The 18,313-nt window shown below is 36.4% G+C and overlaps 1 protein-coding gene across 1 annotated transcript in view; it reads right to left on the minus strand.

Moving 5' to 3' along the window:
* LOC132559268 (uncharacterized) overlaps window positions 1-17,699 on the minus strand; it is a 39,491-nt gene extending 21,792 nt beyond the window's left edge. Inside the window, exon 1 of the mRNA XM_060223886.1 lies at window positions 16,592-17,699. Within this exon, the coding sequence (XP_060079869.1) occupies window positions 16,592-17,699 (1,108 nt within the window). The remainder of the gene's footprint in view (window positions 1-16,591) is intronic.
* Between the last annotated feature and the right edge of the window lie 614 nt (window positions 17,700-18,313).

Consider the following 18,313-nt stretch of genomic DNA (forward strand, 5'->3'; position numbering starts at 1 on the left):
TCAATTCCCAGCGAACGGTACTTCGTTTTAGACACGTGCTATAAGACATAGTGCCGCAGGAAAACTGATTTCTCTCTCTCTCTCTCTCTCTCTCTCTCTCTCTCTCTCTCTCTCTCTCTCTCTCTCTCTCTCTCTCTCTCTCTCTCTCTCTCTCTCTCTCTCTCTCTCTCTCTCTCTCTCTCTCTCTCTCTCTCTCTCCCTCCCTCTCTCTCTCTCTCTCTCTCTCTCTCTCTCTCTCTCTCTCTCTCTCTCTCTCGTTGTTCCTGATAGGATACAATCTACTTACAATACCATTCAGTATAATAAATAAACATTTGTATCTCTAATTGTCGGAAAAATTTTGCTGTGTTCGGCAATGACGAAAAACAGCTGTATTTTAACACATGCGGTATTTCGACAGCATTACTCTGTGAATTTACGTAAATATTACGTTTAGAAATATAAATAGTTGTTGAAATAAGCGATTTTACATGTTCTACTGAACAAGTTGATTTATGGAAATTCGAAAAAAAATCGCTGTTATATCCGAAGAAGTTTTGGACTATGTTTCCGCGCGGAGCAATTATTTTGGCGTCCGTTATCAGGCAACATTCAGCGTACGGTCAACGCCAGGTAAACACAGACTGAACAACAAATCTGTATAAGTTACAATCGCCTGATTTTCAATGAATGTTGCAGGATCAATAGAATACATAGTCAGTGTCTTAAAATATTAGCTGCATTTTCACTCGTGACAGAAAAATTAAAGTGTTTCACGAGAGGCTTTCTTCGCCCTCATCAAAATACAGCTTACGTTTTAAGATACTGAACATGTATTTTGTTTGTAAGTTGCCTGAAATATTTGGTATATCCCTTATAAAACGTTAAGACTATATCGGTATCATTTCAGTCTGAAAAAAACAAAAGAATCTTTTAAATTCCACTTGTCTATTCTAGCTTCCTCAAATATATTTCTGACACAACTTAATTACAGAGGCGTGTGTTTTTGTAGAATATCTGTAGGTTCCGTTGTTGTATACATTGTTTTGAGAATTGAGAACGTGACATTACTTATTTGGATTGACCAAGATTTAAATGGCGGGTGTTGTCGAGGAAGCAGAGGACGCTTACTGTTTCCGAACACCTGGTCTTACTCTTCTGGCACATTTCCAGGAGTCTGTAAGCCTTTCTTTTGCACGTATTTAGCCTAGTTTCATTACATTTGTGTTTGGATTATGATTCTGTTGATATGTACTTTGATAAAGTATTACAGGATTCCTATCAAAGATAACAAATATTTGTGTATGTGTCCTTTTAAATACCTTAACAAATACCTGAATATATCTTTCTGACGAGAGACTCAAACATAAAAAAAAAATTTAACTGTACATAAATATTGTAGTTGATGGTTATGCCTTCACATAACGAAGATATGTAAGAAAGTCGAGTTTTAAATAGCTTCACCTCTCAATCATTAACACATTGTAAAAAGTTTAACCTCGGGCTACGTGTATCATTTGACGACGCATTTACTTATACAAACTGGAGATTAATTATTCATATTTCGTGAACTAGTTAGCCGGACTGATATGAAAATAACATTGAAAGAATACAAGTCAAGTACGTAGTAAGTTCGTTGTGGGGATTTTCTCAAAACGATTTTAAATATTTTGATATTTTAGTGGAAAATTGTTTTAAACATTTTGAATTTATAAGTAATTTACAATTCTCATCATACATCATCTATTTGAGATAGGCAAACTTGGGGGTGATGGGTCAAATAAAGCGAGAGATAGGTCAAATAACGGAGGGATAAAGGGAGGAATAGGTCAAATAAAGGGAGGAATAGGTCAAATAAAGGGAGAGATAGGTCAAATAAAGGGAGGAATAGGTCAAATAAAGGGAGGAATTATAAGTGGGATAGGTCAAATAAAGGGAGGGATAGGTCAAATAAAGGGAGTTACAGGTCAAGTAAAGGGTGGGATAGGTCAAATGAAGGGAGGGATAGGTCAAATAAAGGGAGGAATTAAGGGTGGGATAGGTCAAATGAAGGGAGGGATAGGTCAAATAAAAGGAGTTACAGGTCAAATAAAGGGAGAGATAGGTCAAAAAAGAGAGGGATAAAGGGAGGGATAGAGGGAGGTAGAGATTTAATAAAGATAAATTTTGTTTTTACCCAAAAAATATTTTGGAGCAAATTAAGAGCATGTGATATTCTCAGAGAAATTTTATTAAGTTGACAGTGCGTTATAAAGGCCCATTAGCATGGCTATATTATGTAATAGGAATAACCTCTGTTAGCAGAATCATTGTATGCTCACAAACATATCAATTATACGTTTGTTTAAGCTTCATGTTTTATGTTTCTATTTAAGTCCACGAAATAGCCGTTATTTTATCTACTTATGTATTACAACCATTTGAAAATTGACACCTGTTTTTCCTATCGGCTGACCCTGTACTGCACTCAGCCTGTTTATAATAATACCATAACGAATCCAGTATGTTACCAAATGCTTGATTCGATGCATCACCCGCCTTAGCATATCTCAATAATCCATCTCCAATCCCATCTGCCACACTCCTCTGAATGTAATCAGAAAAATCATTGAAAATATTTGTATTGATTCTGTCTATATACGTAAAACAAGCCCTAATTAACCTGTGATTTTATATAGGTCTACTTAACTACCGGGAAACCGGAAATATGTAAATTGTAGCACTAAATCGTCCACACAGGGGCACGAGAATTCATCACAGATGACAGGAATGTTACAGTGTTAATCTTAGCGTTAATGATGAATACTTTCACATAACATACACCAGCTTAGTAATTACTATACATCAAAATAATACGTCCTCAATTTTCAAGGCCCTGCGTCTGTGCTGAAAATCGTTTACCGAATTAGCTCGTGCTGTTAATGAAGAACAGAAATTTACGATAGACTATCCACGCTGTTCTCTAAAGAAACAGTTTGTGTGTGCGTGGGCGTCTATAAAATTCAGCAACTTTGTTACGCTTTCATCTATGTTCATCCGCATTCTTAAAAAAATGTTAACAGGAATTTTATCACTGTTCATTTTTATGACGAGAGATTTTTGAAAGCCATTGTCTATCAAAGCTCTAATTGAAAAAAAAACGCTATCTGTTATCCATCATATTTATGGAAATTTAAGTAATGCTATCAATCTTGTATTGAAAGGCTTAAGCCGTATAAGGAGAGCGCCTAGATTTTATAATCAACCTTTCGGTGAGAAAATTTATTTTTTGTATAATTTTATTCTTTTCTATATTCGTAGGTACATTTTTTTATTTTCTTTGGATTTGAATAATTTTGTCATGCCGAGTAGAGTGATGTACTGTTGAACATGAGTAGATCACCTGATGTACAGTTGAATATGAGTGGATCACGTGACGTACAGTTGACCATGAACGCGGATTTTAAAATGGCATCATCCATTTCGAATACTGGGAACAAGACTATTCACTGTATATATAAGAGGATGTATTTTGTGCTATTGTCGAACCGACTATCCTTGGAGAGATCCGCTGATTCTGACAAGAATTCTTGTGGATGAAACAATTTGATCAGGAAGATAACAACAGAAAAGGACTTACAATATTCATTGCTGTGTCTAATTTTCAGTGTACTGCAAAATGAAATTCGTTCCCGATGTCATTCTTGTTACAAAGTGTGAATATTTGTTGATTTCTCAGTAAATGTCAGGTGTTCCCTCTTATATAAATTTCCCTTCGACGAGTAATTTATCAAAATCAAACACTCTTGTCTAATCGTTAAGTTAAACTTGAATAATTTAGATCAACCTTATGAAAAAATTCTAAATTCTCAGAATAACGAATTCCGTATAATTGATTAGTTCCTTTTGTTCTTATTTGTACAGTAATTTGAACACCATCTCTCACCTCTAATCTGTACAGTAATTTGAACACCACCTCTCACCTCTAATGTGAACAGTAATTTGAACACCATCTCTCACCTCTAATCTGTACAGTAATTTGAACACCACCTCTCACCTCTAATATGTACAGTAATTTGAACACCATCTCTCACCTCTAATGTGAACAGTAATTTGAACACCATCTCTCACCTCTAATCTGTACAGTAATTTGAACACCATCTCTCACCTCTAATCTGTACAGTAATTTGAACACCATCTCTCACCTCTAATGTGAACAGTAATTTGAACACCATCTCTCACCTCTAATCTGTACAGTAATTTGAACACCATCTCTCACCTCTAATATGTACAGTAATTTGAACACCATCTCTCACCTCTAATCTGTACAGTAATTTGAACACCATCTCACACCTCTAATATGTACAGTAATTTGAACACCATCTCTCACCTCTAATCTGTACAGTAATTTGAACACCATCTCTCACCTCTAATCTGTACAGTAATTTGAACACCATCTCTCACCTCTAATGTGAACAGTAATTTGAACACCATCTCACACCTCTAATATGTACAGTAATTTGAACACCATCTCTCACCTCTAATATGTACAGTAATTTGAACACCACCTCTCACCTCTAATCTGTACAGTAATTTGAACACCATCTCTCACCTCTAATGTGAACAGTAATTTGAACACCATCTCTCACCTCTAATCTGTACAGTAATTTGAACACCATCTCTCACCTCTAATGTGAACAGTAATTTGAACACCATCTCTCACCTCTAATCTGTACAGTAATTTGAACACCATCTCTCACCTCTAATCTGTACAGTAATTTGAACACCATCTCTCACCTCTAATCTGTACAGTAATTTGAACACCACCTCTCACCTCTAATCTGTACAGTAATTTGAACACCATCTCTCACCTCTAATCTGTACAGTTATTTGAACACCATCTCTCACCTCTAATATGTACAGTAATTTGAACACCACCTCTCACCTCTAATCTGTACAGTAATTTGAACACCACCTCTCACCTCTAATCTGTACAGTAATTTGAACACCATCTCTCACCTCTAATCTGAACAGTAATTTGAACACCATCTCTCACCTCTAATCTGTACAGTTATTTGAACACCATCTCTCACTCGTCTAATTTGTACAGTAATTTGAACACCACCTCTCACCTTTAATCTGTACAGTAATTTGAACACCATCTCTCACCTCTAATATGTACAGTAATTTGAACACCATCTCTCACCTCTAATCTGTACAGTAATTTGAACACCACCTCTCACCTCTAATATGTACAGTAATTTGAACACCATCTCTCACCTCTAATCTGTACAGTAATTTGAACACCATCTCTCACTCGTCTAATTTGTACAGTAATTTGAACACCATCTCTCACCTCTAATGTGAACAGTAATTTGAACACCATCTCTCACCTCTAATCTGTACAGTAATTTGAACACCACCTCTCACCTCTAATATGTACAGTAATTTGAACACCATCTCACACCTCTAATCTGTACAGTAATTTGAACACCATCTCTCACTCGTCTAATTTGTACAGTAATTTGAACACCATCTCTCACTCGTCTAATTTGTACAGTAATTTGAACACCATCTCTCACCTCTAATCTGTACAGTAATTTGAACACCACCTCTCACCTCTAATATGTACAGTAATTTGAACACCATCTCACACCTCTAATCTGTACAGTAATTTGAACACCACCTCTCACCTCTAATATGTACAGTAATTTGAACACCATCTCACACCTCTAATCTGTACAGTAATTTGAACACCATCTCTCACCTCTAATCTGTACAGTAATTTGAACACCATCTCACTCCTCTAATTTGTACAGTAATTTGAATCACTTACCTTTCCGTTTTAGTGTATTCAGTAGCGTGGTGTACATAACAACGTTGTTTCCCGTATATATCCGTGTTCTATGACGTGCTAACTTGAACATTATGACAGTCTCATCAACCCAACTCCCGCTCTCCTAAACCATCAACAGTAGGTTATCAATATAGTCTCGAGAATCAAATCAGGTAGTGTTCATGCATAATCCGGATTTATATCAATCATGTATATTCCGGGTTATCAGTAGTCCAGCATACTCCTGATCAATGCTTCTCCCGTATATTCCAGATAAGTAGTACTCACACATATTCCGGATGATTTATACCCTCATGTATTCCGGATAATCAGTGCCCCTGTATAATCTGGATTAATATTTCTACGGTACTGTACATTCCAGATTACCTGTTCTCATATACATTCCGGATTATCAATCATCCCTCGATTCGGATTACCAGTACTCCTGCATATTCATTCACTTTGTGGATTATTCATATTCCGGATTTTCAATCCCGAAATTTGTTTTTAACTTTAAACACTCCTGTGAAGTTTTATCAGTTACCGGTATACATTGCGCTCATACCGTTCTGCTTTACAGTTTAACGATGACAAACTACGTCTCGTCGAGGTATGTAATTTATTTAACAAGGCACGTACTGACTGTACTGGTTGTAACGAGACTGGTCTATTAATAAACATCATCAACCAATCAATTTCAGTTCTGTTATAGCAATTAATGGCGCGTGCTTCATTATAGAAATAAAAAAAATGCATGCACATCGCTCCCCATTATCAAAGCAGTTAAATGTTTTGGCTACATCGTACGTAGAAGATATAGATATGTATAAAACAATATTCTACGGAACTCAATTGGTGTCACTCATATCAAAGGAAACAAAGAATATCATAGTGAGTGTAAGATGACATTATTTCGAAAAATATTAACGTAATAATACAAACTTCTAAGTTATTACGATCAAAAGATATATAAAAAAAGTCGTAATAACGGAAATATAGAAGTTTTACTAACGCACGTGTTTAAGGCGTAATAACGGAAATGTAGAAGTTTTACTAACGCGCGTTTTAAGGCGTAATAACGGAAATATAGAAGTTTTACTAACGCACGTGTTTAAGGCGTAGTAACAGAAATATATAAGTTTTACTAACGCACGTGTTTAAGGCGTAATAACGGAAATGGATATGTCTTACTAACGCGCGTTTTTAAGGCGTAATAACGCAAACTTGATCTACAATAGCAGCCACTATTAACATTATTACCTCTAGATAAAACTAAGTGAAGAATTCAATATCTTAACTTTGTTTATATCTTATTGTTTCTTTTACCTTACACAACATAACTAAGAATTTAAATTCAAACATCACGAGAGAATTTTAAAATTTCGCTTAAGGGACAGGTAACTCCAAAGTGATATCAGTGTTCAGATCGCAACATAGCAGGGAGAATACACATGATGAATATGACTGAAATGTAATGTTTCAACATCTTATCTACTTCTCATCGGAAATACAAGTTATCACGGCAGCTAATTGACATTCAGACCATCTTTTCCATTACTGAGCACTGAGTGAAAGAAAACATGTCAGTGGAGTCTTAATTCAAACTATAGCGAAATATTAACAGATTAACATGGAGGCTCATGAAAATGTACAAAGATAATAAGACCTGGGCCCGTATTCATGAAACCTTTCTCATACTCAAGCACACTTTTTTGTAATTCACCTAAATCATATAAAATAATACAAATGTCAAATTTAAACCTTGAATATAGCTTTGATTTGAAGTCATTTCAAATTTTTTTTTAAATCTTCGGCAAAATAGCGTTCTTTATTAATTTTTAACTTAAACAAGACATGAAGCTTGAGCACAAAATTCATGCTTGAGCATGAGAACGGTTTCATAAATACGGGCCCAGGTGTTCCAGAAGGGAAAGCATTTTCTGCTTCATCGAGAACACCCGACATGTAAATTTGGGTCATTTCAAGTCAGGTTCCAAATTGAGAACAATGTAAACTAATGACCACACTTACAAACACCAAACACGTCCTCCTTAATATTACAGAACGAAACTAATGTTTTCTTATGAGATCGTTTTTTCAAAGATAACCTTTGGATGTTACATCTTGATCCGGAATTATGGACGCGCAGATACTGTACTAAGAATTTGGACTACCACTGGAGATCCTACTTATCTAATTAGCGATACAGCAAACTGGGTTTTGGAAGGTCCTGGGCCAGATAAACAGTCTCAAACAAGCTTGCTCTCTGGGTACACGGGGACAATTAGTTTGAAATTTACCGAGACTAATTTTTAGGTCTATCTGTAAAGTTTCTTACAAATACAACGCACTGACCAACACATAAAAGTAACCTAGAAGAGACCTCCTAATTATAACGAATAGCTGTGTATAAAAATTACCTGTCATTAGAGACCACCTGACGATAACGAATAACTGTGTATATAAATAACCTGTCATTAGAGACCACCTGACGATAACGAATAGCTGTGTATATAAATTACCTGTCATTAGAGACCACCTGACGATAACGAATAGCTGTGTATTTAAATTACCTGTCATTAGAGACCACCTGACGATAACGAATAGCTGTGTATATAAATAACTTGTCATTAGAGACCACCTGACGATAACGAAGAGCTGTGTATATAAATAACCTGTCATTAGAGACCACCTGACGATAACGAATAGCTGTGTATATAAATTACCTGTCATTAGAGACCACCTGACGATAACGAATAGCTGTGTATATAAATAACCTGACATTAGAGACCACCTGACGATAACGAATAACTGTGTATATAAATTACCTGTCATTAGAGACCACCTGACGATAACGAATAGCTGTGTATATAAATTACCTGACATTAGAGACCACCTGACGATAACGAATAACTGTGTATATAAATTACCTGTCATTAGAGACCACCTGACGATAACGAATAGCTGTGTATATAAATTACCTGACATTAGAGACCACCTGACGATAACGAATAACTGTGTATAGAAATTACCTGACATTAGAGACCACCTGACGATAACGAATAGCTGTGTATATAAATTACCTGACATTAGAGACCACCTGACGATAACGAATAGCTGTGTATATAAATAACCTGTCATTAGAGACCACCTGACGATAACGAATAGCTGTGTATATAAATAACCTGTCATTAGAGACCACCTGACGATAACGAATAGCTGTGTATATAAATAACCTGTCATTAGAGACCACCTGACGATAACGAATAACTGTGTATATAAATAACCTGACGATAACGAATAGCTGTGTATATAAATAACCTGTCATTAGAGACCACCTGACGATAACGAATAGCTGTGTATATAAATTACCTGTCATTAGAGACCACCTGACGATAACGAATAGCTGTGTATATAAATTACCTGTCATTAGAGACCACCTGACGATAACGAATAGCTGTGTATATAAATAACCTGACATTAGAGACCACCTGACGATAACGAATAGCTGTGTATATAAATAACCTGTCATTAGAGACCACCTGACGATAACGAATAACTGTGTATATAAATAACCTGTCATTAGAGACCACCTGACGATAACGAATAGCTGTGTATAGAAATTACCTGTCATCAGAGACCACCTGACGATAACGAATAACTGTGTATAAAAATTACCTGACATTAGAGACCACCTGACGATAACGAATAGCTGTGTATATAAATAACCTGTCATTAGAGACCACCTGACTATAAGGAACAATTATAGATAAAATCTATCTTTTATTAGACATCTGCTGCCTTTAAAGAATACCTGCAGATAACAACTACATGTTGTTAGATAATACTTAAAGAGACAGAGTGGCCTAAGGAACCTGTGAATAGAGACCACCTGTCTGTAAAGAGTGACTAGATAACGTACACTGAGGACAAGATACACACTGGGGATGAGACATAAGTTTCGGGAAGGATTAGGAAGGCACACTTAGCTGGAAAAGTATAATTAAGATTTGTATTATCCTCAAAAAAATTATCTACATTTTTATCCAAATCACAAAAATGAAGATTTCCTTTTATCTATATACAATAAACAGACGAATATTATTACAAAAAGAATACGGAAATCAGTTTCGTTGAATTACAGATGTGAAATCCGCCACTGATACGGTAAACAATACGATGTTATAAAGGCGGGCTCATCCAACAGTGAAATGTCGATATTTGCGTTAAATAATCATAAAATAAGTATACATTACATGAGTTGAATGTCCTTCCCTCTAACACCAGGACTGGGATTCCTCTTGACATATTGTCGATGCTTCTTGTTTGATAGTAAAAGCACTCTGATCATCTTAAGCGGTATTTAAGTGAATGTCTACTAATGACGTCATAATTACGTGACCATCTGCTGCTGGCGATCTATAAAATGTTAGAACGTGGGCACGTGACTAAGCGGTTCATCATCGATATTGCTAAACGGCGTTGTCGAAGACGATTTAATTGGTTAAATTAACACGTCTTGGCGTATCAGAATAACTCTCTGTTGCACGAAGGTAATCACATCTATAAATGTTTGTTTCCGTCATTTATATGTGATAACAAGAGATTCTGTTTTGATCGAGATTCCGTCGCATTTGACCATGTGTAGACAACAAATTTGTTTTTCTTCACGTTTAATACAATAATTTGTTCTATATAAATAGGCCGCTGTTACATATATCGGTGTAATGCATTACATTTGTGAAAACGTTTAGTGGTCATCCATTATTGCCGCCTTTTGTTGACCTTCGAAACAATGCTTGGTAATGTCACTAAGTTGTATCGTCTGTATGTAACGACACTGTGAATGATTTCATTACATGTAATTGAAATACATTAAAATAATATTTTTCTTTACATCCCCTTCGTAAATATGTTAATTCCATGCGAACATGCCAAGGTTCACTTGATCACGGATATCGTACTAACTTTAGAGAAAACCGACACTATATCTGGTGGGCGGGAACCCGGGAATAAGGGGGCGGAACACTGAAGACAGGTTGGCAAGATCAGGGAGTACCGTATTTCACCGCAAATAAGCCCCTCCCACAAATAAGCCCCCCCCCCCCACCACTTTTTCCAGTTTGCCAGGGATAGGGGGGTATTCGCAATTAAGCCTCCCCCCCCTCTTTTTTTCAAAAAAAAAAACAACACGTGCGACGATAAAGCAGTACTTACATTTAATCTCCAGGTGTAATTATTAAGGGTTTGATTTAGTAGTGTTCACAGGTGACCACTTTTTTGTTATTTAAACTGGTGATAATTAGCTAACAATCACAGCGACTGAGCGAGAGGGCCTCGCTCAAAACACGCTAAAACAACACAGTGTCGCTTTGACGTGTTGAGAAGACTTTGACACGTTGAGACCTAGTCATGTCGTCAAATAGAGAGTAAAAATCCAACCATGACACATTTTTTTTTTTTTTATAACCGGAACAATGACGTTAAGCTCAAACAAACAAAAAACAAAACAAAAAATAACCATGACACAAATTAGCATGCCTGTAAGCAGAGACGTATATACCACGTGATATATAGGTCTCTGCTGTAAGTGGTGAAGGATTTTATTATTTATCATGGAAAGATTGCGGATTGTCAGAATTATAGTGTAGGGATATACGGATGTAAGACGTATATGAATTTACGAAAGGAAAATACGTGTCCGATCTTTGAACAATATCTAACATACATTGCTGCATGTGGTCACATACTATTTGTAAGAAAGTTGTCTAGTTTTATAAGAGTTGCATCCCCTTATTGAAAACTTCTCACCATGGTGTGTACTGATGTTGCTCGTGCGCACTATTAATAATAAAAGTTGACGCCAGCAGCCATTTTGATAAGTTGTTCTTTTCTTACACTGTTGAAGGGTCTAGACAAGGGGAATAACTCGGACATCACTATATCAGAAAGTACAACTACATATGATGGTTAAATGCAACGGGCCAAATCGGGCTCATAGTAAGATTTTTTTATGGAGTACGCAATTGAAATTAACATGATAATGATGCACTTCCTTTATACTCAAGAAATTCGCAATAATGCTATCAGCTGACTCCTCCTCCGATAACGACAGAGATCTATCTGATGCGCCCGGAGACAGATTTCATTCTGCCACACGAGTTATTGTAGACATGAAGTGGGTTTTTTTATTAGATGTGGTAAGTCAATGGAAAATAAACCCTTTCATAACGCCCAGGCCCCAGTTGCTCAAACGTTAGAACTAATAGTAGTTAGTGAAAAAAATTAAATTGCTGCCACCGAAAAAAACATGGGTGTCTAATGTAAAATTAACACCCAAAACATATCAACCTGACCTGTCTCAACAAACCTTTACCTATGAAATAAAAAAAGAATATTTGCAATTTCAAATTTCACTACCACTAGTTATTTCTTAGCAGCCTTTAACAACTGGTTCCAGATGCTTAATTTCAAAAACGCAAAAATAATAACCCACGTATTTACCGTAATTTTTTTAAATTCACTTGAAATATCGTTTATCGTAACTTTAAATGCCAATGCATATTCTCGACTTCAGTTGAGTGTTCGCCACTGTAAGGAAAACTTGGGTTCTGCCTCCTTGCCGAGACATATACCAGTCTTAAAGAGGAACCTGAATGCTTTGTCATATATGTGTCATTAAATCAAATAGCCTTTGCTCGTTCATTTACCGCAAAAATCGCCGAAAACGATCCACGCGTTCCAAAGTTATTGTCGAAAACGCTAAAAACACACCTGAACGAGATCATCGAATGGCACTGTAACAGAGCTCTTCAGTAGTGACGTCACAAGTGGAAGCGCGCGTTCTGTCCCACTCCGGCAGCCATTAGTTTTCCAGCAGAAGTCAGGTTATATCGTTTCGTTTTTTTGGCCTACTTGAATGTTATTCGACTAATTTATACTATGATTGATGGTAAAGTAACAGTAGTGTCATCATCATACCAGAGACATATATAACACATGTATATGTTATATATGACTCTGATCATACAGCTGTTGCGTTCTTCCAGGACTCGTCAGTGATACTATGGACTTAGCTTTTGAAGCCTATGAAAAGGATGAAGAAAATCCTCATTGATAATCTAGATTTGGAGGTGCACTTTATCCATAGTTCAATAAATTTCGTAATATTGATATAAATCTGATAACTTAAAACTTAATAGGTGCCTCTTCCTGCTGTCAGGGTTTGGGTTTCCTGCTGGAGGCCTACAGGAATATATCGCTGTCTTCCAAGAAAAGACTCCAAAACATACTTAACTAACGTAATTACATCGCTAATTGAACCTAGATGCTGATAGTACTTTACACAATATAAAACCAATCGTCCGCAAACTTACACTTGAACAGAATATTCTATTACACATTAAAATTAAATAATTATTTATAGTACATGGCATTTATACCTTCAACGTAGGAAGCAACAAAACTGTCGTAAAAATTGTATTTGATCTGAGAGACAAGTGTGAAGTGGCATCATTTAGCACAGCTTGGTGCCTGAACTATAGAGATAAATAACTACACAGGTAAACACAAGCGCCAGTTATCTTCTTGTTTAATCCTTGTGTACACACACTGTCGGTATATGTAAGCTATACAGTCACCCCATTTACGTCGCCAGAGAATCGACGTACGTCGATTTGACTCTGCCCGGCGACGGAGACGCAAAACCGTCATCATCATCATCATCGTCATCATCATCACCCCAATTGGTAATTGGATGTATCCCGAGTTATATGTGTGTATATATATATATTGCAGCATGCACAAAACACAGTCACAGGGACCTGAGAATATGTTTCATTCTCAATCAATGTTGAGAAAAATCTTTTGTGCCGTCGTCTATAAATTTGTGGAATAAAGTAGATAATTCTGTCAAAGCCTCTCCGTCTTTAAATACCTTCAGATTTAAACTTTCTCCCGTTAACTTTTCTGTTCCAGATTATCTATACTCTGGTAACCGTTTCCTTTCTGTTATACATTGTCGAATAAGGAACAACTGTAGTGGATTACGCTCAGATTTATTTAGAGTGGGAATTTGTCAATCTCCAAATTGCTCTTGTGGAGTTGTCGTTGAAGATGCAAGTCACTATTTTCTTTCGTGCCCTTTATTTTCTAATTGTAGACGTATATTGTTTGCTACTTTATATGACCTAGACGTGATTTTAACGTAGAAACCTTATTATGGGGTGATCTTAACTCTTATTCATATCAAACTAATTGCGAAATAGTAAAAGCAGTTCAAACATATATCCAACAGTCCAAACGATTTGATGCTACCTGAATCTTTACTAATGCAGTCGTACATGAATCTCTCTCTCTCTCTCTCTCTCTCTCTCTCTCTCTCTCTCTCTCTCTCTCTCTCTCTCTCTCTCTCTCTCCCTCTCTCATCAACTCCTGATTTTACAGCATTATGGATCCACAAACTGATTTAAACATGAAATCTATAATTCTGTATTTTTATGTTTATTGTACGAATATATGTCACGTGTTGTAATATATTATCTGTACTGTATTTGTGGAGAAGAGTTTATAAGTCGTAAGAACTTGTCTCTTATCCATTTGTCTTTTGTTGACAATAAAATATGTTTAAATCAATCAATGTTGCGATCCATTTTATATAATCGATATAGAATTGATATAAAATCCATAGTATCTCTTTTCTCTTCTTTTCTTTCTATCCTATCATCTCATCTTACCCTCCTTTTGAAAACATGATTTAAAAAGTACAAGGAGAATAAGACCAGATGTTTCGGAGGGGTAAGTGCCTTCTATTTCATTTGTCAATACATATGATTGATATCACGTTCTCACTGTAGGTAGCAGGTATACTAATAGTGTATGCGAAGATGTGTCCACCAATCCTGTCCCCAGCCCTAATCATGATCATTCTTAGAATGACGTTTCAAATAAATCAATTGCCTATAATTTTCTTCTTCTTCTGTTTTGTTTTTTGTTTTGTTTTTGTTTCGTTTTGTTTTGTTTTGTTTTTTGTTTTTTGCTTTTTGTTGGTTTGTTTGTTTGTTTGTTTGTTTGTTTGTTTCGCTTCCTGCCATATTTTCCATTATGGTACTCCCTGCTTACGCCTGTTCTATATGATCTGGCTGTTGCGATGACTTTAAATCTGTCAAAAAGACAGAGATGAAATAACCTTCGTGAGATGTTCGCTTTATTTGCTCCTTACAACATGGGTAACAGTAGATTTACGCTGCTCTTCTATCTCGATCTATAGTGATGTATCTGTAGACACCAAGGCAGTTATGACTTCCTTACAACAAATATTCTTCAATGTCAATCCTAAAGTGGAAAATGATTAAGCAGACAGGACGGTTCTAATTCTCTGGTAGATGTTCACATTCCTGGTCAGAAAAATGGAATCCGTGTCTTATAACGAGTGGTAACTAGTGACGAACATTATCAGGTGGTCTCACAGAGTTACTGCCCTTTGTTTCACTCTGTCAGTATATGTTATAGCGGTAAGCTGACAGTCGATGGAGGCCGAAAATGGTACAATAAGACACAGTTTTATTATTTGCTTTGTACTGAGTTTGAAATATGTATGTGTTTATCCTTTTAAAGTTTTTAAAGGTATTACTGTAAACAGACATGTATAACACATATATGCTGTAAAATGAAACTCATATTTTAGGTAACACACGTGTGTGTGTTTTATTTAACTACACGTATCTACAACGTTAGATCACTTATAACTAAGGTCTACAATATTTCGATAAGTGAGTTCCGATTACACTCAATCGATAAAACCGCTGTGAAAATTGTTTAGATACGGTATTTTAAGACGGCGGGGGAGAGTTTATCTGTTCCGAGACTATTTATCATCTCGGCCTATCACTGAGGTACGGGAAGTGACGTCATTGTTCTAGGCCAAAGTGTGAAATAACGTCATTGGATAGTTCTATAAAATGTCACGTTATCATATGCGTTGATTAGTTACAAGTCAGTGCCATAATAGATGTGACATTCCTTTTCACCGGCGATGACTAATACCCGTGACGTCATAAAATTAAGTGATTTCTGTCTTTCTGTCTAGTTTCATTCATTAATTTTTCCTCAGATAAAATTATCGTACATATAATTACCCGAGTTTGATAAAGGTTTTCTTTATTTTTAACTTCCTCATACCGTCATTTTACTGAACCAACAAACTAGATTCACACTTAGAAAATTTATACAAGAAACCCATGTATAGGTATGTCGGCACTTAAATGAAGCACCCCATGACTACACCGATAAGAAATATTACTGACATATATCACCGCCATTTCACTGTATATATACTAAACTTGTATTTTTAACATTTTTATTTTCTAAACTGATACATGATAATTATAAAATTATGTTGACGTGGTAGCTATATTGAATTGAATTTCAGATAGTTTCGTATTTTCGTCAAATCTAGCTATGCTTAATTTGTCACGCGGCCTCGTTTTGAATTTAATTAGTGCGCACGCTTTGTACTACTAGTCTAGTGTTCGGGGTAAGGATGCTATGTGAACAGTTTCACAATATCACATGACATTCTTCATTGTTTTCATTGGTTCATTGTTTACATTTATACACAACTTTCCGTGAATGATCTTTCCTCTGTTTCCTTGGTGTTAGAATATAGGTAAAATATATAAATTACTAATGTGCGCTGAGGATGCAAGCGGTTTACGTAAATACACAGTACAAAATAACTGTCCTTGGACTTATTTACTATACATGTTTTCAGCTAGATTGGATTATTATACGACTTACCTTTGGATTTTTCGGCACCCTTCCCATATTCGTCGGATGACGTAAGAATATCCGGCTGGTTTCTTGATTTCAGGATCGCAACTGTTTCACGCGTGCCCAGAAGTATCTGTAGAGCTGTCTGTACGTCCTCAAGATATGTAAATCTAACGGCTTTGGAACCGTTCCGAACTTCTTGAACAGGCAGGTCTAGTTTGATCTTGACTTTCTTCCACTGCGATGATGTGTCTTTCAGAACTGTTAAGATTCCATTCCTATCTTTTGTCGTTTCTGGTATTGTGACATCATGACTTGTACGCCGGTAGAATTGACATTCTGAAAAGCTATTTTCTCGCCTCAGAAACTGAGGTACCGCGAAGCTCGCACGACGAAGCGAAGGTCCTACTGGCTTTCTTTCCGAAGAACCTTTCCTACTGCTAACAATAGATGTCCTCCGTGAGTCAATGGACTCCACTGAGTCCCGACTTTCCTTTTTTCTGTTGAAGCACATCACCGAGTTTCTTCTCAATGTCATTCTTGGACATTTGTCCTCATCGTCTACAGTTTCCTTAATGTCGAAAGGGAGGTTATCTAGCACAGCAAACGTTTTCCTTCTTACTCTGAACGGTTCGATTCCCTTGGTCAAAATTTCCGTATCAGTTTTCGTTCCTTCCGGTATTGAGCTAGCAACTTCCGCTTCATCCGACTCGGATATGATAGAATATCCTTCCTGTATGGCTTTCACTCGATCCATTACTGTCAAACCGGCACTGCTAAAAGTACAGTCCGAGTAGACGTTACTCGATAAGTTTGAACTTTGACCTGACATGTCACAAATTCTAGATCCTCGTGTTCTATCGATAGCAGTAAAGTGATTCGCATCATGTTCGGTTTTCTCCTCTTTCGTCTCTTTCAAACATCTCAATAACCCATTTGAAGTTGAGATGATATCAGCATTTCCGTTATGATGTATTCTGTTCGGCGTAGAATCTTTAATACCAGTCGTTTTGAACCACTCTCGGACTTTATTTTCAATAGTACATCCCACAGTGTTGCTTCCCAAGTCGTTCCCGCTTTGACAGGTTTCCGATGAGGTCTTGAGGGTAACGTACGCGCTTTGTGCGGCGTCCATAGTTACTTAGTGCCGGCCTCGCTATGCTAAGCCAGTGTGGAGTATAGCTGTCAATTATCAAAGGAAAGGCGAGTTAAATTAGACAACATTGTTAAACTGCCTCGTAAAATATTTCACAGGATTAAAATACTAACATTAGCAGCGAACAAATAGTGTGGCAGCGCAAATGTTGACACTGTACAAGGAACACGTACTTTCACATTACACATATATTTAATTGATGGAAAAACAAGGCACGGTTCAATGAATAAAAAAAAGACAATTACCAGATGTTATATTTACCGATGTGGTCCGCGAGAAAACGTTCTTTGAAACACATACTGAAGAAAATTATTGATTATTAACTACAATGGACACATGGAATTTTTTTTATTTATTTACATTTCCATGGAAACCGGGACGGTGACATTTCGTCGTCAAGATGGCTGTTTTACTTGCCGGATCGACAACGGAAGATGGTTTAATTCACATGTGTATAGAAAATATTAATATTAATAAGCAAAAGCATAGGACACATGACTTGACATGGTATGTATGGTCGTGAAAGATCATCCGGTCATTATAAATGACAGAATGTTACAGTCAAACATATATATTTCTCTGTCATTTATGCT

The sequence above is a fragment of the Ylistrum balloti genome, unplaced genomic scaffold (genome assembly GCF_031769215.1).
Source record: "Ylistrum balloti isolate Yb309-2 unplaced genomic scaffold, AGI_CSIRO_Ybal_v1 Utg370882, whole genome shotgun sequence".
NCBI lineage: Eukaryota > Metazoa > Mollusca > Bivalvia > Pectinida > Pectinidae > Ylistrum > Ylistrum balloti.